Source organism: Nuphar pumila, chromosome 6 (assembly GCF_984573655.1).
Source record: "Nuphar pumila chromosome 6, dmNupPumi1.hap1.1, whole genome shotgun sequence".
Taxonomy (NCBI): domain Eukaryota; kingdom Viridiplantae; phylum Streptophyta; class Magnoliopsida; order Nymphaeales; family Nymphaeaceae; genus Nuphar; species Nuphar pumila.
In genome coordinates, this window is record NC_143254.1 from 131,010,614 (window position 1) to 131,032,715 (window position 22,102).

At 39.6% G+C, this 22,102-nt stretch overlaps 2 protein-coding genes across 2 annotated transcripts; both read right to left on the reverse strand.

Moving 5' to 3' along the window:
- Window positions 1-8,830: 8,830 nt before the first annotated feature.
- On the reverse strand, window positions 8,831-11,909 carry LOC149836250 (uncharacterized). The gene is given in 5 exon segments (XM_090009734.1): window positions 8,831-9,043; window positions 9,045-9,065; window positions 9,067-9,321; window positions 10,001-10,339; window positions 11,613-11,909. Coding segments are annotated over 5 exon segments (1,125 nt in total).
- A 6,860-nt stretch (window positions 11,910-18,769) lies between these two features.
- LOC149836251 (ER membrane protein complex subunit 8/9 homolog) lies at window positions 18,770-21,948 on the reverse strand. The gene is made up of 5 exons (XM_090009085.1): window positions 21,646-21,948; window positions 21,245-21,391; window positions 21,059-21,118; window positions 19,091-19,257; window positions 18,770-18,990 (listed from the first exon to the last, which is right to left on the reverse strand). Exons 1-5 carry the CDS (start codon window positions 21,853-21,855, stop codon window positions 18,960-18,962), a joined length of 615 nt encoding a protein of 204 aa, XP_089865211.1. The 5' UTR covers window positions 21,856-21,948; the 3' UTR covers window positions 18,770-18,959.
- Window positions 21,949-22,102: the final 154 nt, after the last annotated feature.

The window sequence follows — 22,102 nt, forward strand, 5'->3', positions numbered from 1 at the left end:
TCCTTGTCATAAAAAAAACTTTATACAGAAACAAACATTGCCTTCACCATCAATTATATTTTGGATGTTAATTTGAATAAACTAAAATCAAGCATGAAGAGGTTAACAACCTGAGTTCTCGTTTCAGTCTGGAATCAAGCTTAATATATAAATTAATGATTTCCTTTCTATTAAGTACTTAATTCAATCTCGTATGCCATTTTACATTTTCAGTAAAAGGAGGTCTTATAAGCTTTTCTTGTGTTAATTTGTTTATTTCTTTTGTAACATCAAAAGCCTTGCTTTGTAGGAACATTAAAAAATAAAAATAGAAAAGGCCCACCTATATACTGTACAGCTTATTTTCTAAATATTTCATACTTTTATTTGGTCCCTCTGTTAGGAGGGTGGGTCTGACTAGGAATGAAAAATAAATAAATAAATAAATGTAAACAATGTATCTTAACCCAAAAATATAAGTTAAGTTTCACCATGGAAGACAAGTATGATAAACCCCATATAACCTACAATTATGAAGTCCTGAACGTTATAATAATTTCATAAACCTAAGTTGCACTCCACTATACATCAGCTTTTGTTTGATTTGCCACTTAATGAAAATGCTGAAAACCAGATCAGCCAACTTCCTATCAACCTATGTCACAGGGACACGCTACTTCGGTGTCATGTCCCTTATGACACTAGCACACAGACAGATACAAATAATATTTTAATAGTTTTAAAAAAATCATTGTGTAAAATTGGAATATCAAAAAATGAGTTTTATCGATTAAAAAAATTATGCGTCCTCGTGACTTGTTTTTTCAAAACATTTTCCAACTTGCAAGTGGAATTCACGTCATGCGCCCTCGTATCTTCGTGTCATAGCTATCAACAATGGAAGAGATGCCACACCCCCAAACACGTTGCTTTTCTTGGAATTGGGTGAAAAACAAGTTCCATTGAGTTCTAGGTCTCCTCTTAGGGATGCAAATGGATCGGGTTTGGATCAGTTAAATACATAAAAATGTCAGATCCAAATCCGTTCAGAACATTAAAATTAAAAATCAGAATTTTGTCCACCTGGGGCCGGTCCGTGCCGATGTCATTTTCTTGCAAAACTGTGTCCCTAATACCTTGAACATTAAAAAAGAGGTATCAAGGTGGTAACAATGTCAGGATCCATTAGATATAAAGCTGAAACCCGGAACATCTAATGATTATTTAAATCTAAGTCGACTTGTAAACAGTTGGGCAGACCCGATCCGCCTTAAACAAACTTGGTGGTTGCCTGTGTACAGTGCATTGGCTTTTGCATACTGTGTATCAGTAAATATTTAGTTTGATCTGTTCTTAATTTTTGACTTAATTCTTTAACCTCTAATAAAAAAGGGTTGGCATGGTTGGGGGTGTGGCTTTAGGCCTCTAGACTGGCTGTCAAGGTTAGATTCTCATGAGAGACTTAGATTCTCATGAGAGACTCCCTTTTGGTCATCGCTCGAAGTTTTATGCTGCTGGCACAACGACCATAGGTATGGCAGGCTGAGTGAGCACAACCAGGTCTTCCTGCTGGATGCCGTTTTCTCGATCTATACAACAACAACTACGCCTTCATCCCAAAACAATTGGGGTCGGCGATATGAACCAAAAAAAGAAAATTATTCTGGGTCATCCACATGAATCCTTCTCCTCCAATCATTTTTATCCAATGCCATGTCCTGGGTGAGGTTCAAAGCATTCATATCCTTTTCTATCATCTCCATTCAAGTCTGCTCTTTTGACTAATATATTTTTTTATTTGTTCATCCTTTTAACTGGAGCATCATTAGGCCTTCGCCGAATATGTCCAAACCATCGTAAACGCTTATTTTCGATGGATGCAATGCCTAATAAAAAAAAATTGATGAACCAGATCCAAGAAAAATGAGATAAATTAGGAACTTGCATTGGACCTTACAATTGAATGAAAGTTCCTGATTTTATAACTTTTTCTACACAAGGAGATGCATCACAATGCTTAACTTCTGTTTTTTTTTCTAGATAAGTGGGTACGTCCAAACACCTCCAAAGTCCAAAGTCCAAAGTCCAAAGTCCAAAGTCTAAAGTCTAAAGTCTAAAGTCTAAAGTCTAAAGTGTACCCATCATCCAACTAATCGAGGTAGCACTTTTGCATATATCAATTGTGTAAATCCAATGCATCTAGCTAGGATTGACACAACACTTTGTTTTTCCTTCTGGATGGTTTGTGCATGGAAAACCTTCCATGTGCATGTACTTAAGAATGCGTCCCAGTTCATGAACCTCGGGTGAGTTTTGACAGCCCAAACATGGTTTCAAAATTAAAGAAAATCTCTCCCATATAAAACAAACTCTTAAATCTGGACCATCCAATTTGGAACAATCTAGTGGCTCATATTATATGCAATTGCAAATCCAATCTCTCTCTCTCAAATGGGTTGGACACCTGAACATGCTCCACAATCCACATTTTTCATGTTTGAACAAGGCCTACAAGAGTGTAAGATCTAGATCCGGTCCTATTCAGATAGCTCTTGAATTTGTCTAGGATCCATGGGCATTAGTTGGATATCTCACCAATCCGATTACATGAGTTGAAGCTTGTTAAACCATACTGGATCTGGATGTGTGCAAGATTGCAAATCAATCATATTCGGGTCAAACATGGATACACCAAATTCAAAACAATCAATCAAATGTTGCCTAATGAGATTTCCAACACCAAACCCTGGCCCGTTATTTGTTTGACACTTGTCAGATACAATTTTACACGTAGTTGAGAGTTTGGACTGGAGATGTAATTGGATTTGGATGCGAATTTGAACCAAACTTGATTCACGGACAATTTTGGGTTTTTTTGAATGATGGGATTTGGAGCGGGGCGAATGCCAAATTTCTGTTTTATGCTAACAGGTGAACTCTAATCACTGTATCTAGGATCCAAGAAGGGCCTCAGTAGCATTCAAATCCTCAGATCCAAAATGTGAAAAAGGATCCTATATATATAGGATCTATAATCATTCACAATCTAGGATCCAATGCATTCAAATAGGGCTTGAAGCCACAAAGTTAAGGAGCCAATACCATTCAAATATGGGAGTACCTAAACTTCATTGCAAGTCCAAACTCCAAATCCACTTAAGCAAACCGCATTTGATTAAGCCCTATCTGCAAATTGAATCCAAAAGACTTTTTTTTTGTTCCCTTTATTACAAAGAAACCGTATCTGGGATCAGAGACCTAGTCACTAGGGGTGTCAACCGGTCAGGTTTGGTTTGGACCCAGGTGGAAACAGATTTGGACCAGATTTTTGGGTATGGTATCAGGTTCAGACCTGGCTTTAATTGGGTCTACTATAAGAAAAACCATACCCGGACCCCATAAGAACTACATGAACCAAACCCTGACCATACCCGGTAAAACCATATTTTTTTATGATTTTTACATTGAAAATTTGTGGGTCTTAATCGGAACTCAGGTCGGGTCCAGTTCTGGTATAAAATTTCACAAACTATATATACCCGGGTCCATGTATTAATCAGACCTTCAGGTCCGGATCTGGGTCTTCTTATTTATCATCATACCGTACCCTATAGGGTTTGGTTCGGGTCAGGTCTGAGTAAACCAGGCCCGTTGACACCCTTACTAATCACGCTGGTCTTAGCCTGCCATACTTATGGTTGTCATCGTGACTAATCAAATCCAACTTGAAGTCCCTGAGTGACTTGAACACCGGGATGGATCATGAGTCCACATCGATTCCACCACATTCCATACCCCCACTAGCATAGGTGGGTCCAAACCGGGATCTGACTAAGTGATGCGGGTATAAAATTCGTGCCCAACCAGATTGTTTTATAAGGAAAACACTCTGATCTGATAAGAATTACATAAATCAGACCCGATCCATACCTGGTACAATAATACTTTTTAATTTTTTACATTGAAAATTTGAAAATCTTAATCGAAACTGGAGTTGGATCCAGGTTTGGTATAAAATTTTATAAGCCATACCCACCCATTTAATAATCGAACATTATGGGTGTGACCAAACCCTGTCACTGTCGAGTACCGGTTGGTCATTCTATGTCCATCCGGTGGACCCAGAACCGGACAGTGAGCGATGAATCTCGTGACTCTCGTTGTCGTGGAGCAGGGAGTGGTCCGAACACGGTTCACGTCTCCGATCCGTCATGGAATCGACGGAATATGCTGCCAGATTACGTCAATTTGACCGTTTCCCCTTCCACGTCATCATCCACGTTGCAGCCCTATCCGTTCGGTCCCCACCGAGTTTTATCCGTACTCGTCCCCTTTATATTTAATCCCTCTCCCCTCCGTCCCCACGTTCCGACTGAAACAGTAAACCCTAATATTTTTTCAACACATCCATGGCTTCTCTTTCCCTTAACAATTTCCCCTCTTCATCTTCTTCTTCTTCCTCTTCTCCTTCATCTTCTCACTGTTTCTCGTCCGTTATTCGTCTCCAATCGACGGCGGTGAGGGGGCCGTTCATCGTGACGATGGCGAAGCCCGGCGCCGGCGAGGACACTGCGGAGATCATGCGCGGCGCGTTGATGGATTCCGACGTGAAGCGTCCCTGGTGGGCGCCGATCTTCGGGATCTCGGACGATCTGAAGGATCCGGCGGAGGAGGAGGATGGGGCGGGGCCGCGGCGGGCGAGGGCGGCGAAGAGATCGGGGCTAACGGCGGAGAAGGCGAGGCTTCTGAGGAAGGAGCTCAGGGAGACGGAGAGCTGGCACGACGCCATGTACCACTCCGCCATCGCCTCCAGGTTGGCCTGCCCCGATCATCTATGAACCCCGATCCCCGTGGTGCGCTAGGGTTGGGGCTATAAATGTCCTCTTCTTTCTTTCTTTCCCCCTTCTTTTTTGTTGTTGTTGTAAATATGGTTCGGTCGATCGATATATGTGTTTGATATGGCGAACCAGAAAAATACTCTTTCTCTTTATTTCTTTCTTTTTTTTTTAATGTGAGAAGGATTTGGTGTCTGATGTGCTTTTCCTGTAAACTAGCGAAGGCTGGTACTAATGTAGCCATCCTGCAATGAAAACTATGTTTCCATTTTTTAGTGGAGATTTCGGGCTTTTTTCTGCTGTGATTTTACGTTGAAATTTTAATCTCTGTGGAGTTTGGTTCGGAACAGTTTCTCTCGCGAAAATCTCGGCGAGGATAATCACACGATAAATTACAATTCTATGTTTCTCTTGGGAAAAATCACTCAAAAATTTTCAGAAAACATTAAAAATTATATATAAAGTTATAAACCAAAAAGAAAATATAAAAATTATTAAAAATCGTTTTTAATGTTTTCAAGATAGGCCATAAATTGACAAAAAAAAATCGATTTTTTGAATTATGCATCTCTGAAATCATCGCGATAGAAACACGTTTCTTTGACGGGTTTTGAGTTGCGACGGAAGCCCTTTGTTTGTTTGTGAGTGATGCCAATCACGGCACTTTTCCTTCTTTGTTTGTTTTCATTTTTTTTTGGGCTTTGTCGGTTGGTCAGCCCAAGTGGTTGTTGGTTCATGGAGATGAGTTTGTATAATTTTTGTAAAACGTTACAAGTGGTAATCTCTAAGTTTAGAGGAAACAAGCCGAGCTGCTCGTGGCTCAGCTCGTAAAAAGCTGGGTCCAACTCGCAAAATAAGCTCAGCAAGCTGAATATAAACAACAGATATCTCGCTTTGCTGAACTCTTATAATCTCATAAGATTATAATAAATATATTTTACATATAATTTTTTTTTCTTTAATCCTATTTCTTCTGAGAATAATGTATGTTTTATATAAACAAAAGCACGCTGAAACTTGACTTGTGTAGCTTGGGCTGATTTTGAGCTCAAGCTCGGCTCGTCTTGCAACAAGATTGAGCCAAGCTCAGCTCGTTCAGCTCAATTACCAGCCCCCCAGCCAATGGTTTTAGCAAATAAAATAGTACCACGTACGTTAATACTGTGGATTACCGACATGGAAAAAGGTGAAACCATAGATGAGTGGAATTCTGGTAAGGGTAACTTACCGGACCCACAACCCACCTTAGCCACAAATCTCATTCTCGGGATATTCTCAGGGAATATCTCGGGAGATTTTCAAAATGTGAGTTTTTCTCAAAAAAAAAAAAAATCAGGAAAATCTGCTTAAGTTGAAAATAAAAGCATATATATATATATATATATATATATATATATATAGAGAGAGAGAGAGAGAGAGAGAGAGAGAGAGAAGTGTAACGTATTATCAGACGCGCGCATCATTGATCCCGCGATCAATGCAGCGACTTTCTAGTCACGTATGAGACCTCTAGCGGGCAACTTTTAGTAGCTAGCTGCTACAAGTTTTCCAGGCCTTGCAGCAACTAAAAAGTTGCCACTAAAGGTTTGTTTTTCCTCCAATCTTCACGCTCGTCTGATAATACCAAATTATGGTCGGACCTTACACTGTTCCCTATATATTTTATGAGTGAGCTTTTTCTCGTGATGTCTGGTTAGGCTCTTTCAAAAGTTATAGTTTTTAGTATTTTTTTCTCACATTTAGCAGCATGTGATCTATAGGTTTTGTTTAGTAGGAATCATCTTTTGGATCACGGTATACAGATTTTTTAGGTGATCCAAAAAATCAATGGCTATAAATGCATCAAATTTTTTTGGCTCATAAAATTACAAATTTTCATCTAAAAAACATGATCCAAAAGTTGATTCCTACTAAATAGAGCATGATAAACATATCTATCGTTCAGATCTATCATAAAACGCTTCAAACTATGAAACCTAATGAGACCTGACAAAAAAAAACCTAATATATATATATATATATATATATATATATATATATATATATATATATATATATATATATATATATATATAGTCACTAGAATATGAGAACTGAAAATATAAGAAATAATATGTGAACCAGGATTTTCATGGATTTTTTGTTCTTTTCTCATGAATCTAACCTTACCAATGTGATCCACCTTGCTTGGTTTTATAAGAACCCACTCTTGAATCATCCGATTTTGATGCATAAATGAGATTTCTTTCAAGGCTTTAAAATCAATGGCTCATAATCTTCATAAATATTCAAGCATTCAAAAATAGTAACTTTTTATCAAAAATACATGATCCAATGGTTGATTCCTAGCAAATTTACTATGCCAAGCACATCCACATGCTTGAATTTGCAAAAAAAGTATTGAAAATGCCAATATTTTTAGTTCTTGTATTCTAGTAACTATATATATATATATATATATATATATATATATATATATATATATATATATATATATAGAGAGAGAGAGAGAGAGAGAGAGAGAGAGAGAGAGAGAGAGAGAGTAGTAGCTTGAGAAATGAACGGCCATTTATGATGAACCTGATTAAACCCAGGTCCAAACCCAGTACCTGCACATCAATGTCGAAACCGGGTTTGTTGGAATCAGGTTCAAACTCACCTGGATCCAAACCAGATCCATCCTGTTGAAACCCCTACTGGTGTTCTTTATTCTCGTTTGGATGGAAAACTTTTCCCACATGTTTGTGCACACACAAACTCACCCACACATGGGATGCATCAATCGTTGTACACATTATATTGAATATATGAATGTTAATATAAGATCCGAATGTATGTTTGGGTTGTACTCACAGTTTCCTGTGATTTTTACTTTTGGATCCAGATCAGGACTGGTCTGTTTGCAAGTTTTACATGTAAAATATTTGTTTTTGACCTTTTCTGTCAGTTCCACAGTTCACTATTGCTATTTATGAAGCTCGGTGACGGTGCGAATTCAACTCTACTACATTGGATTTAGTTCAGATCCAGATTCAAAGTTAGACATGTTGCCCCATATTCATAGCAGGATTTGGACCCATCATAATCCAGCCCACTGGGCCTTCTGGCAATTTGCACTCCACATAGGAATGTAAACAGTCTGGATTTGGATCAGATTTGGCCTATACCATATGCGACTAATAGATTGATGGCTGAACAGATTCAAATTAGGGTTTGGATTCAGATGGTAATTAAAAATCCCATACCAGATCTGCTTTTTTTACAAGTAAATGAATTCGGATGTCCATCAAATTTTGTTATTTGTCGGATTTAGTAAAAAAAAACTCCAAACCATATTTGCATCCAATAAATCAGATATGCTTTTGTTTACCAAATGAAATCAAATTCAGTGAGATATCAGACAAAATCCAATTCATTGACCTCCACACACAAACACATAACACATACGTGCTCGCACGGGTTAGAAACAACCATCTCATAAAAGAGTTTCATTTACATATTGCCAAACACGCTTTAATTGGACCAATGGGGGCTCCACTTGTTTGGTAGGAGCTGTTAGTGCACATGACCTTGTGTTGGGACGTTGCCAGTTCAAATCCCAATGGTATGATGTATAACTGGTGGGGGTCTGCCTAACCCCAGCTTGCCTATAACAAAAAAACACGCCGTAATTGGTGATTTGTGGGTCTCCTGAGAATTTGAGCTTTATCTGAATGATGGGTTTTGGGTTTTAAGCCCAATGGTGGCTTTCCTATCCTTACCTGTAGAAATAAAAGATCACAATTTCTAGGCTCACCCTCCTTAATGAGTTGAGATCCAAGGAGCGACCAAGTGCCATGGCTATGTGACACTAGCCAATCACTTGGCAGCATTGCATGGGGCCCACAGCTACATAGTATAGGCCCCACATGAAATGCTGTTATGTGATTGGCTGCATGGAATAGCCATGGCATTTAGCCGCTCTTTGTATCTCTGCTCCCTCCAAAATCCTCATTCTTCTGCATTTGTCTTATAAGCTAATCACCCTCATCTCTCTTGAGGTCTGCTTGAGGCAAGAAGCATTCCATAGACAAACCCCAAATGTTAAAATCAATCTCTTCAATGGTCCATGTCTCCTCCATCCTTGTTTTGTGACTAGTGGAGGTCTCCCCGTACCTATACAAAGAGACTACTGTCCTACCACTATGTGCAATGTTGATCCCGTCTATGAATCCGTAGTCCTGTATTAAAAGACTCCATGCTGGTCTCCCAAGAAGACACTCTCATCCCCTTTGCCCTTCATATTAAGCAAATGGGAGTCTTCAAATTGGAGGAGGAGGCCTGTCCTCTGGCTGAAGTAACCCCATATTGTGTGGCGGATTATCTCAAAGCTAGAGCTGCTTCTTGCCTTCAATGTTTGGGCCCCTGTCTCTAGCTTTAGAATGAAGCAGTCTTCATTGTTGATCAACTTCTCTCCTATGCAAACAGCATTGTCGAATAAGTTGGCTGTTGTTCTTGGATCAAGACCCTACAAAAGGAGTTATAGAGCAATAAATTTCCACCAACTGTTTAAATCAAAGTAATAATGATATGATATTTCTCATCAATGGATTGCCCTTCACTGGTTAAAAGCATCGAACATTCACACTGTAGATTAGGGATGTAAAGGGGTTCGGATTCAGATTTTGCTAATCAGATGTTGGCTAGAGTGATTCTTATTTGGATTCAGATCCGGATGGTGAAAAGCTCATACCAAATCTAATTTTTTACATGTAATTGGGTTCGAATATCCATTGGGTTTGGTTTCCATTCCCGATTATAATTGGATATGGTTTTGACTTACAAAAACCGACTAAATGAAGTCAGATGGGTCAGATATCAAATGAAATCCAATCCATTGACATCCCTACTGCAGATGTTTTATATGTGACCTTTTTTTCATAACAGGAGAACCGCTTTCAGGAACAGAGACCTAGTTGTGCTGGCTAAGCCTTCCATACTTACGATCGCTATCCCTATGGTGTAAACCTGGCACACCCCTCGCCTCCATGCAGTTGCCTTACTTTGGCATAAGGGGTGACGCCTGTGGGAGTGGAACCTTGACTGTTCGCCAAGCGGCCAAGGCTCCCCCTCACACTGAGCCAAACTCCTTGGATCTCCAAGCTATATATGTGATTTGACAACAAGATTCAAGAGAAAATTCATACCTGTAATAGACGGCGAAGAGGTCTAGGAGGTCCTCTCAAAGCATGTGACTGGTGCCATGGTGTCTGCCTCCAAGCTACCTTCCCATCGCTTCCTGCACTCATTTTGTAACCAAAAAGCGCCAGCTCCAAGTACCAGAGGTCAGGGTTCTTGGTCCACAGCACAAATGCTCCTAACTCGCCGGCATTTCGCGGTTTAACCAGTTGATCACCGGGATGGAATTCTGAAGCTCTCATCCTTACCTTCCCAATTGCATACATGCTTGACACAGAGTTCATTGCCTGCAAACCACCAGTTGCAGCAAGGTACTGTTGAACAATGTACTTGGCTGTTGAAGACTCCTGCACATAATCAACAAAATTACAAAAACAAACATTCACGAATTGAATATCAGTATCTATCTTTGCATTCTTTGTGTGCACTGTGCGTATGATCTAAGCATAAATCCCTTATAACGCATTACAGTTAAAATTTTCATAGGAAAAAAAGAAGAGTTGCCGACAAAAAAGTAAAAGAACTATCCAAAATAAGCCCGTTATAAACTGTTGGATCTTAAATTTGGATGGCCTTGATCTTCTTCATCTACTATGGGAATACACTAGTAATCTTGACTGCAATTCTCCATATGTGATGGTTCAGATGAAAAATCATTGTCCCATTTGCATGGACAAAGCTTTCGTAAGATCTCATTTGTACGATCTAGAAAGGTTTTGGACTTCATTCTAAAAATACACAAGGGTTATTTTTTAATATGAAATGAAAATTAGTGGCAACGTACAATCTTGACTAATCGAAAACAGAATATCGTGTTTTTCTCACGAATTAATATTAAGCAACAAAAACATTTCTGATGCTTTTTTATACTCCTTATTTTTATTCATAATTATATATTTTCTGTATTTTATTTATACTGGTATTTTCCAAGATTTTCCTGAGAAAAACCAAAAATAATTAATTTTGCGAGGTTACCCTAGAAGGAGATCTGTGATGATGTGTTCAATAATAGATAGATAGCTCAGTCACCACTGTGTGGGTAGCCAATGTGGCCAGCCGAGAGATGAAGGCACCTGATCAAACCCCACTGGTGCACGGGTGTGTCTAGCTTTCAGAGGTGGGCCAGATAAGGCAAGGTGGTCGGGGTTGAGGCCGACCCAGGGTTTTCCTTGATTCAGCAAAGGTTCCTCGTTATAAAATAATAATAACAAGAGATAGCTCAGTCCAATCTAAAACAGTTGAACAAACAACATGTTGATCAATAGCCCTTAATCAAAGGCGCCATATTGTGTTGAGACGAAGAACGATCTCATGCTAAGCTTTATGCATTGGATTCCGCTATACGAACGTGTTGCAACACTATTGTTTGAGAAGGTTGGCCATTTGATCAAACACGGCATCAAAGTTAAACAAGCATGCCTAGGTTGATCATTAATTGTTTTCAACTATAATTTCACAAACAATTCTGATTCCCATTTTTGAATCAGAAGTCAAAGGCTAAAGCGGGAGAAGCATTGATCATACACCACAATCATAGGCATAACCATGAACTCAAAACATCATGAATATGCAATCCTGTGCACACAAAAAAGAAAAAGAAAGAAAGGATGAAATCCTTACGATGGGATGGTCCATGATAGACCCATTAACAGGCTGCTCATTTTGAACAGGCAGAGAGATCAATGGGGCACCAACAACGTTGAGAAGAAGTTGGAGCTCGGAGTTACCAACAGCACCACCACCAGGTGGTGGCCTATCAGCCGAAGCGTGCGAGCATTGCAACCATGCCTTCACGTTGTGCCATGAACGCGACCTGGGCGAGCCACCCATTTGCTTGAACGCCTCCTCCGGAACGGGCACTTCAAGAACCGTGTCGAGCACATCTTCCCTGTCAAAGTTGGGGCACAGTTTCCTCATGGAGAGCAGCGCATCACCACCGCCACCACCACTTTCTTCCTTTGCCCTTGGGCTCAGCTTCACCTTCCAGAGGCCCGGGTGGCACTTCTCCATGCTCATGTGGCTGCCCTTGTTTTGCGTTGCATGTGGGAGAGGGGAAGGGATTGGATTTTGTCCAAGGGTTTTAAGGGCCAATGAGATGGGCCCACGTTTCAAAGTGGGGTTGACCCAAAACCAGAACTGGACACCAGAACCTATTTGGTGCGTTTGATTTTTATCTGGAGGAAGAATTTGATGGTTTTACTTGATTTACCTGCTGGTACTTATGGTGTATATTTTGAGACCCTACGAGCAGATTACCTTGATTAGGCAAATAGTTAACCTCTCTCTCTATCTGACAACTATGTTTCACTTTCTTCTTTGGTTTGTTTGGCTGCAACAATACTCCAATTCACGATCCATTGAAGACAGATTCGGATATGAGTTCATACCCAACTGACGTTGGATTCCGTTTCTCTCAATTGGATCCACTAGGGATGGCAGTGGGGCGGGGCGGGGCGGGGGACAAGGTCTCCACCCCCGCCCCGCCTCAAGATTAGAACCTCCATCCCCGGCGGGGATGGATTTTAACCTTCACCCCCGCCTTCATCCCCGTTTTATGTCCTCCATCCCCAATTCAAACGGGGATGAGGCGGGGCGGGGCAGGGAAAAGTGGCAGGGACGGGGCGGGGATCGTGGCGGGGCGGGGAAAAGGGTACATCCATCCCCGCCTCCATCCCCGAACGGGGATGGATTTTAACCTTCGTCCCCGCCTCCATCCCCGTTTCATACCCGGTCCAAACGGGGTGAGGCGGGGCCTCGCTTTCCCCCGGTCCACTGCCATCCTTAGGATCCACACGTTGCAATGAATGTAGAGTTCAAAAAGGAAAAAAAAATCGTTCAATGTAGAGTTCAAAAAGGGAAAAAGATTCATTTAAAACCCATATCTCAGTAGTTGTTGAAAGCAAGGTCTAACGCCCCCAAAACATTTAACTCAAAAAATATATTTATTTTTTTCAAAATTACAACGGAAGTAACTTATTAAAAATTCGGTTAAATATTTTGAGTGAGTTACAGGTGATTAAAAGCAACTTTCATTCCATAAAGCTAATTATCTTAAACATCATTTTAATCAATTACATAGCAATCAAATTCTTAAACAATAAGAAAAAATTATTTAAAATAAATTTTCGCAGAGCATAAATAAAAATATATGGGCTCATGGTGCCACCCGCAGCGATTCTCGCAAATGATCCATATTGTTCAATCATTATCTAAAAATTATTAAATATAAGGATGAGACAGTCTGAATAAGTAACACATAAGCAATATGTATGTTCAACAAGTCAAGGATACACAACACACATACATCTTTCTAGCATGCAATAAATATTTTTATTCATGGACACATACAATTCATACATAAGACATGCATTAAAACCATCAATTCACTAAGCATACATATTCCAAATTTAAAACGATACATTGAAGAAATGAAGTACAACATTTACATTATCCAAACACACATCTTATTGTATAAAAGAAATTATTTAGTTTTTTTATTTAACCTTTCCTATGGGTATGCACAGGCTGAGACATTGTAGCATATCGAGACCACATAGGGTTTCATTACACAATATTATTTTTTTCTCTTTTATATAACCACGTGACTAGCCGTACGGATATCCTGTGGGGACGGTCTGTGACCGAGAGTGTACTCCCCAAAGGCACAAACTAAAATATGATGCATCTCAAAATTTATGCGAAAGACATTGACCTATCACCTAAAACACATTGATAGTCCTAATCCCTAACTCCAAAGACTGGGAACCAGGTGAAACACTTAGCTCTCATGAAAATAGGAATGTCTTACGGAGTTTGTATCATCTATCTCCTCCAAAGTAGACCCCAGGTCCAATAACATATGTCATCTTTCAGGTATACCCAAAACTCAGGAATCCGGTAACATATATCATATTTCAAGTATACCTAGAGTCCAACAATTTAAATTATGTGTGCATGTATTACTTTATTTTTCACTTAATGGATTTACTACCCATCATTAGTTATTTTTAACCATGTGCCTAGCTAAGAGCATTTCAGATACGTGCACAAATTCATGTCTTATTGTATTGTTATGTCTCGTATCACACACATACCTTGTACTCTTATGGCATTACAATGGTTTCTCAGCACCGCAAGCTTATACACGAGCCGAACACCTGTACATGCATACATGTAACAACAACAAAGATAACTCAACAAGAAATTTTATATGATACTAGTAGCATGTCACAATTTAAATATCATATTGCACCTAATCATCGATTAGCTTGCTCAATTCATTTCATGAAAATCATCGTATTCTCATATGCAATTATAATATCATGCTTGCCTATTTGCTTAAGTTATTTATTTGCCTTAATGCAAGCATATGAAATTAGGTGAACATGATGTTGTTACAACACACACCAAAAAATATTGTTTTATAAATTTTAAATACTTCGCTATTGACTGGGCTATCGATAGCACAAATTGAATGTTATTATTGATGTTGCATATTAGCATGTTTAGAAATGTAGCTCTTGAGTGTGAACATAATATGCATAAAATGACCTGAGATTACTACAATGAGATATTTATATGCACGCATTACACTACAAGAAAAATGTTAATTAGCGACGGAAATTTACGACGGATTTTTTCCGTCGCAACTTTGCGACAGATTAGCTAGAGAAAACTTTCTTCATGAATCTGTCACTAAGTAGCGACGGATTAGCGATGAAAGTTGTTTCATCGCTAATCCGTCGCTAATTAGCGACGGATTAACGACAATGATTTTTTCATCGCTAATTCTCAATACAAGAAAAACATTTTAGCGAGGGATTTAGCGAGAGAATTTTTCCCTTGCTAATCCATCGCTAATTAGCGACGAATTAGCGACTGAAAAAATCCCTCGCTAATTCCCTCGCTAATTTTCGATTTAACAAAGCGCGAAATTTTCCCTCTCTCCCCGTTCAAAATTTAAATCGGCCGCGCTCGATTTAAACCGACTTCTTCGGAGGACGGCGACGTCGAAGAGCATGACGGCGACGAGGCAGTTTCACGGAGGACGGCGACGCCGGAGGACGATGACGTCGGAGGACGCTGGAGGACGGCGATGCCGGAGGATGGCGACGCCGGAGGACGCTGGAGAACGGCGACGCCGTCTCACGGAGGATGCCATTTCACAGAGGACGGCGACGAGGCAGACACAAAAGCGGTGGCCGGAACCTCAGCTTTTGGCAGCTCGTTGGAGCCGAAGATGGCGGTGCCAGCAACTGCAGTGGATGAGAAGAAGTGGCCGGCCTCTGGACTGTCAAGGAACGACAATATTGAAGACGGAATGTTGTCTTTCTCCTCTGCGATCGTCCTTCCGTCCGGGGTGAAGTCGAAGGGAGACTCGAACCACTTTAACCTCGAGGCATCGGTGCGGGAGGCCGGTTCACGGAGGACGGCGACGCCGGTTCACAGAGGATGACAACACTGGTTCACGGAGGACGGCGACGCCGGAGAGCATCGGTTCACGGAGGAGGATGACGCCGGTTCACGGAGGACGGCGACGCTGGAGAGCACTGGTTTTGTGCAATGCCTGTCGGGTGCGGTATAAGTCCGGCTTATTGCTGCCGAAATACCGCCCGATAGGGATCAATTTTTTTTATTTTTTTTTTAAAATTTAGCGACAGCTTAGCGACGGACATTATCCATCGCTAATCTGTCGCAAATTAGCAACGAAATTAACGACAGATAAGTTTTTTCGCTAATTAGCGAGCAAAAATTCGCGATGGTCTCTATCCATCGCTAATCCGTCGCTAAACTGTTTAGCGACGGCTTAGCGACGGATTAGCGATGGATATAGTCCGTCGCTAATCCACGATTTTCTTGTAGTGTTAGTGATAATATGTCATGCATATTAGAAAGCGATTATTTTTGTGATAGCATATCTATATTATAATATGCAAATAATTAACATGTATTATGATGAGATTATGATTAAACTCAAGTCCCTTTATTCTAGTCATGTCATGTGAATTCTATATTGAGATTAACATGTATAACCCCTTAAATTTTGAAAGTGGTGACCTGTGGAAAGTGCAACTATCATGGAAAGTGAGTCACTGGTGATTTAACGACGTAGAGACTCTACCTCATTGCATGCTTAGTATGATACAATGTATGAACCCTAATGTCATTCTGAGATTGAGAGTGAAATCCGTCGTGATTATTTCACGATATCACTCGTGAGAGAACGAGTGAAACACCAACTTGAGGGTAAGGTTCAATGTAATGAACTTAAAATATGACTTAAAGTTATATTCACACAGTATTTGAGACTCTAGATAACCATGAATGATTGAAAGTCATTGTGGTTAGGATGTAGCATGAACCATGCTGAGATTGAGTTTGAGCCAGACCTCACGGCTAGTTACCGGTGAGGTCCCCCTTGTTGTTTCACTGCAGTACTTAGTGATTCGAGGATCACTAGGAGTGAATGATTCATAGTCTGACCAATATTATAGAATTGAGGTGTTCTACGTGAGTTGCTATGCCCATAGACGGCTATGACCGGCATAACTGACCTAGTGTTATAGTTTGGTATGAATAAATGTTTGATTGAGAGAGTTAAAGAAAAAATTTTAAAACATATAAATCTTATATGGTGTGTCAAAAACTAAACTCGGACTAGGAGTTTAGAGCCAACTACAGTTATAAGTTAAAGTCATTATTTGCTTATAAATATTCTCTACTGAGTTGTAGACTCATCCTCTGTATAATTATAATTGTAGGTTCTAGACACACTAGCGCAAGTAGGACGTGATCGACTACTCTGATCTTGCAGCAGAGTACTTGTTAGTTTACTTTCTTGTCATTGAATATTTATGTAATCATTGTTTTTGTATGTTATAAATGATAAACTTTGTGAAAGAAATTAAGTTATTAAAAAAAAAACCATGTTTTCTCTGTGTGAACTCTGTATGTTTTTCCTTTGAAAAGTAATACCAACCGGACTTGGACTCTCGAGGTCCCAAATCGGGGTGTTACGAAAAGAAAAACGAAAAGAGAGGGAAAGAGGGTTTTGTGGATGACAGTAACTTGCGAAGGGGATATGACTCTTGAACTGTAATGGGAAAGAGGGAAGTTGGTAGGTCTCTTCCTGCTCTTCCCCCCTTCACCGACCTTGCCTCCGACCGTTGGCCTTGCCTCCCACCTTCGTCGGTCGCCATTGTGCATGAGAGAGAGAGAGAGACGTATCGACGAGCGCAGCGTGTCTGTCGATGCATTTAAAAAAAATTGTTTCCCTGACATATTCTTTTCGTAACAGGGAGGTGGAACGAAAGTAACAAGGGATTCTGAACGCAACAGATGGCATTCCGCATGTTCACTGCATCCCATGTTTGTTAAAAAAGGCATGAAAATAGCCTTTTTGTCTCGTGCGATGCACAAGATGCAACATCAAACATACCCTGATTATGACATAAATTATAAAGGTTATTTCTGTTATGATCTTGTTACTTAAAACCTTTTATTTTTAGGCATATTATATTTGATAAATTTAAGATCATGTATAACAAGAAAAACAATGCTATACCTTCGACATAGACTTTTTACCAAACCCAAGTCCCTTAGACCGTTCATAGCAATGGAACTCTAGAAGAATTTTCATATGTCGTCCTAGCTAGTCTAAACCAAATTACATCTCAAGAGCCTGAAAACCAAAACCAAGAGAGTCCAAATATTATCATTAATCACCTCTTACTGAGTCTCCTAGAGTGTATCCAAATTTGTCTAGCAATATAGCTAGCCCCGAGTCGTTGGAACTGACCTTTGTTTTTGAAAGAAAGTATGCTTCTATTGCATATTTATCATGTGCGTTACCTTGGATCATTCATCTTTGTGCATTCATGGTGCGATTTGTGTTCTAAAAATTTAGATCTTTGGATGTGTAGATAATGTATGAATTATTTGTTGATTTTGATGATCTCGATTCTCGTTAAGAAGTTCTAGCAAAGTGATGGGATTTCTCAAATTACACTATCTAGTAATTTATAGGATCTCCCAGAGGATCATTGTAGAGAAAATACCAAGATTGATACAATTAGTTGTCCATTGTCACCATTGTGCTCTTAATGCGCTTGTGAATCTTATGTATTAGAAGGAAACCATCAGTACAACCTCATACAAATCTGTGTGCTATACTTCTAACTACAATTAGTTACTACTACAGGTTGTAAGGACCAAATACTTTGACATATCACCAATGACCGTTGATGAAGCTGTGCAGCAATTGGAGAATGTAGACCACGACTTTTATGCATTCTGCAATGAGGACAGTGGTATGGAATGTTTTTATGAACTTTTACATGGAAATGAAGGAAATACATGGTTGATACTAATAATACTTGATTTGGTTCAGGAGATGTAAATATTGTTTACAAAAGAAAAGATGGTGGCTATGGTTTAATCATACCCAAAGGCAACAAACATGAGAGGTTGATAGCACCAGCATCCAAAGAAACAGTAAACGAGACTATCGTTGCTGAATAAGAGATGGACAGTAGGCTTCCCTTATCTGTTTGGAACTAGAACAGTTGATCTTTTTCAAATCTGGAGCTGCCAATTTTATTTTAATGAGTCTGTCCTGTATTTCTTGTTTAGCTGTCTAGAACATATCTTTCCGGGAATACAATCTTGAAATTTCTTCCACTTATGATCTCTAGCAAGAAGCCAGAATGTCCATATCCATGCTTAATAGGTCATCATTGCGGTAAATCTGAACACTTAACATTTCTAAGCTATAAACATTTGAAACAGCAAAGGAGAACGTCTTTATAATTTCCACAGCAATTGAACATGTTCTACGCAAATCAAAAACATAATTTTAACGAAATTCTGTTAAATTTTCATTGTAGCATACAAATCTAACCACACCATGGTGAATAGGATAGCTGTAAAAGTAAAAACTGCAATCATGTCAAATGGGATGCCACATTTCTACTTGAAGAGGTCAGGGTTCAGCCAGTCCCTGCCAAACGGTAGACAACCAAAAGTATAATGTAAAAATATTAGAAACACCGTAACAATCTGATTACATAACTGTAGAAGGTAACATGGCTTGTACTTACTTGCTGATATCGTCAAGATAATCATCAAAATCCACAATTTCTGTATACTTCTCGGACAAAATAAAATCCCACAATACTGTATTTGCTGAAGGTTCTTTCAAAGTCAGTTGCCCACTCGCATCTGTTCCAGCTTGTCGCCAACCTTTTGATGCATCTTTAGTATAAAGCTGTTGATCATAAAACATGGATCTGTCAAAAAGAAGCTTAAGGCTGGATTCTTCTGAAAATCGAAGGCATTAAAGCCACTATTCCGAAAAGCACAGTTTTTTATGGATTCTTCGCCTCGTTCATTATCCATGAACTTAGAACCAAATGTCTAATTTTAGCAACTCCTAAGAGAACCATATGTTTTACTAAAATATTCAAAATCCAACTAACAAAATCTGTTTACCCCCTAAGCTCCTTAATATCTCAAATAAAAAGGTCAAAACAAAGCACTAAATGAAAAACCAAATCAAATTAAAACCATAAATTAAGAACCCAAATCAAATTAAATTAAATCTTCACACAAAGCTCCAAATCACTCCAAGTTGACATCCTTTCAATTGAAAATATGCACTCCAAAGAGAGCAATGTCAACAAGAGAGACACAGCTGATCGTCCTTAGGGAGCTGTGGTGTATGAGCAAGGGAGAGGCAAAGGGCTGGTCGGCCATCGGCAGCAAGGAGCAGTCTATGTCCCTCGACAGTTGAGAAAGGTCAAGGGAGTTTGCAATGATAGAGTGAGATGAGGGTTTGAAAGAGCTTACGATAGAGGAAGAGAAGGGTTAAGGACCCAAGGCAGAAGCTGTGGCATGCATGTAATTTTTGAAACAATTATATATTTTTCTGTTACAACCTTACCATGGTAAGCTGCAAGCCTTGGTTAAACTCACGTCTGCTAAGATGCTAACGGAAGGATGGATTTGCCCAGACGGAGGAAAAGGTAAGGATGAATATGAAACTCGATATAAGGCAGGGACTGATTTGAGATTAGCCTATAAGCCAGGGATGATGTTGGAAAAAACCCTTAGTTTTTAACCAACATGAACAGAATAAATGCAAAAAATTCAAAGCCTTGTAAACATATTAAGAATTTTCAAGTCAGAAAAAATCAATTTCTGATAACCCATCATTTCTGTCTACAGGCAATGAGATTCTCATGGCACTTCCCAGCACTGGTCCAACAAGGAAATTCAAATGACAAAGGTTTTAGACCAGCTCGACTACAAAGGTGCTTTAAAAGATGAAATGACTTTATCATTGCATTCATAAATGTAACTCTTAACAGAATGTCTTTGCAATGCTCAAAGCAGAAAAGCTGAAGCATGGTCATCATTTTTTTCTTGGCATCAAAAAACCTACAAACATGTCAATAGGATCTCACCCCTCAAAAAGATATAGAATCTCAAGCAATAATCACCAGTAATATTTCTAAACCGCTATTACAAGATTGGTTATGGAAAGTGACTTCCGAATCACAGTAAACCAACTATAGGAAGTGCTTTACTTGTATCAATCATATGCAGAAATTTTAATGGTTCCATGAGAAAAAAGAAAAGGAAAAAAATTATCTCTATTAAGAACCTAGAAAATTATAATAAATTCTACTTATAAACCTCAACGCCTTTGACTGAATCTAATCTAAGAATCTCTCATAGAAATATTCTAGAATTCCCTTGTAGCGTGCTTCAATCCACAGTACAGGTTTCCATCCAAAACCAAATAAATTTAAACACTACAATAAAAAGGATCCCTTAATCAACTTGTAAACAGGAACAAATGCCTCAAAAGCAAGTAATACATTACTGAACAAGCAAAAAAAGTAAAATGATCCGAATCATGGAACTCGTGATCTTCCATGTGGTCTCAACCAAGTGAATGAGAATCGACCTTAGATCAAAATTTCTACCATATGAATCATGGAACTCGCAATCTCTACTATGCGTTCCAACCAACAGAATAAGAATCAATATTTCATCAAATTTACCTGAATCACTGGTTCCCGATGAACACCTTTTGACAATGCCTCCAGTTTTTTGTTGTCCAACTGGGGAGAAGAAAACAGGGGAAAGCTTTGATCCATTGGAATCACAAAAAGCGTGATTTTGAACACAAGAAAACTCATAATTAAGACACTAAACGATCATAATAACTGTTTGCAGTTTGCACCCACCAACAGAACAGCCGGCTGTGGGAAATAACGAGAGATATGATCCCCAATTTTCTTCGCGATCTTCCCAAGCTCAAAGTCATCGTATCTCTCGTTCGCGTGATAGTAACCTACTATGCTCAATCCATCAGCAGAAAAGCACTCCTCCACCTGCTCAATCCATCACAAATGTTATTTCATCTGTATAATCCAGACCAGAGAACAAAAAAAAAAAACAAGGATAAAAACGATAACCATCTTCATATTTAAACTTCAAAGCACGATTTACACGAAACCCACAAAAATTGGCAACTACAAACAGAGGAAAAATGATGAATTAATCATGAATCCTGAACAGTTTCTGCGAGACAAGAAGAAGGGGAAGGAGGAAAATTGATGGTAGCGTTTGGTAGTGAAAGAAAAACCTGGATTAGGGCCATCTCGAGGGTGGGGAGGAGACCGATTTGAGAGTGAGAGAGAGGGAGGGCGTCGACGATCTCGACGGTGGAGGCGGCGGAGTCGTGGAGTCGGCCGAGGAGGATGCCGTTGACGGGGGAGGGTTTCTGCTTAAGGGCGTGGAGTACCAGCTTGATGTAAGGGCTCTGGCCCATCTGGAACCGGCACTCTCCCCCCATCTGCACCTCTCACTGGGTCTTCTTCTCTCACGATGAGTTTGATGCAGATTGCAGAGTGCTCTCTCTCTCTCCCTCTCTACCCTTCTGGGCAAATCAGGTTATTGGTTCTACTTTCTATGCCCCATGCTGTCACCAAGCTAAGTAGGGCTGCCATCGGGTCGGACCTGTATGTAGATCCTGACCAGATCAAAGTTGATGTGTTGTACAGTGTTCGAACAAGAAAACCATAGCTTACATGTACTTGTTT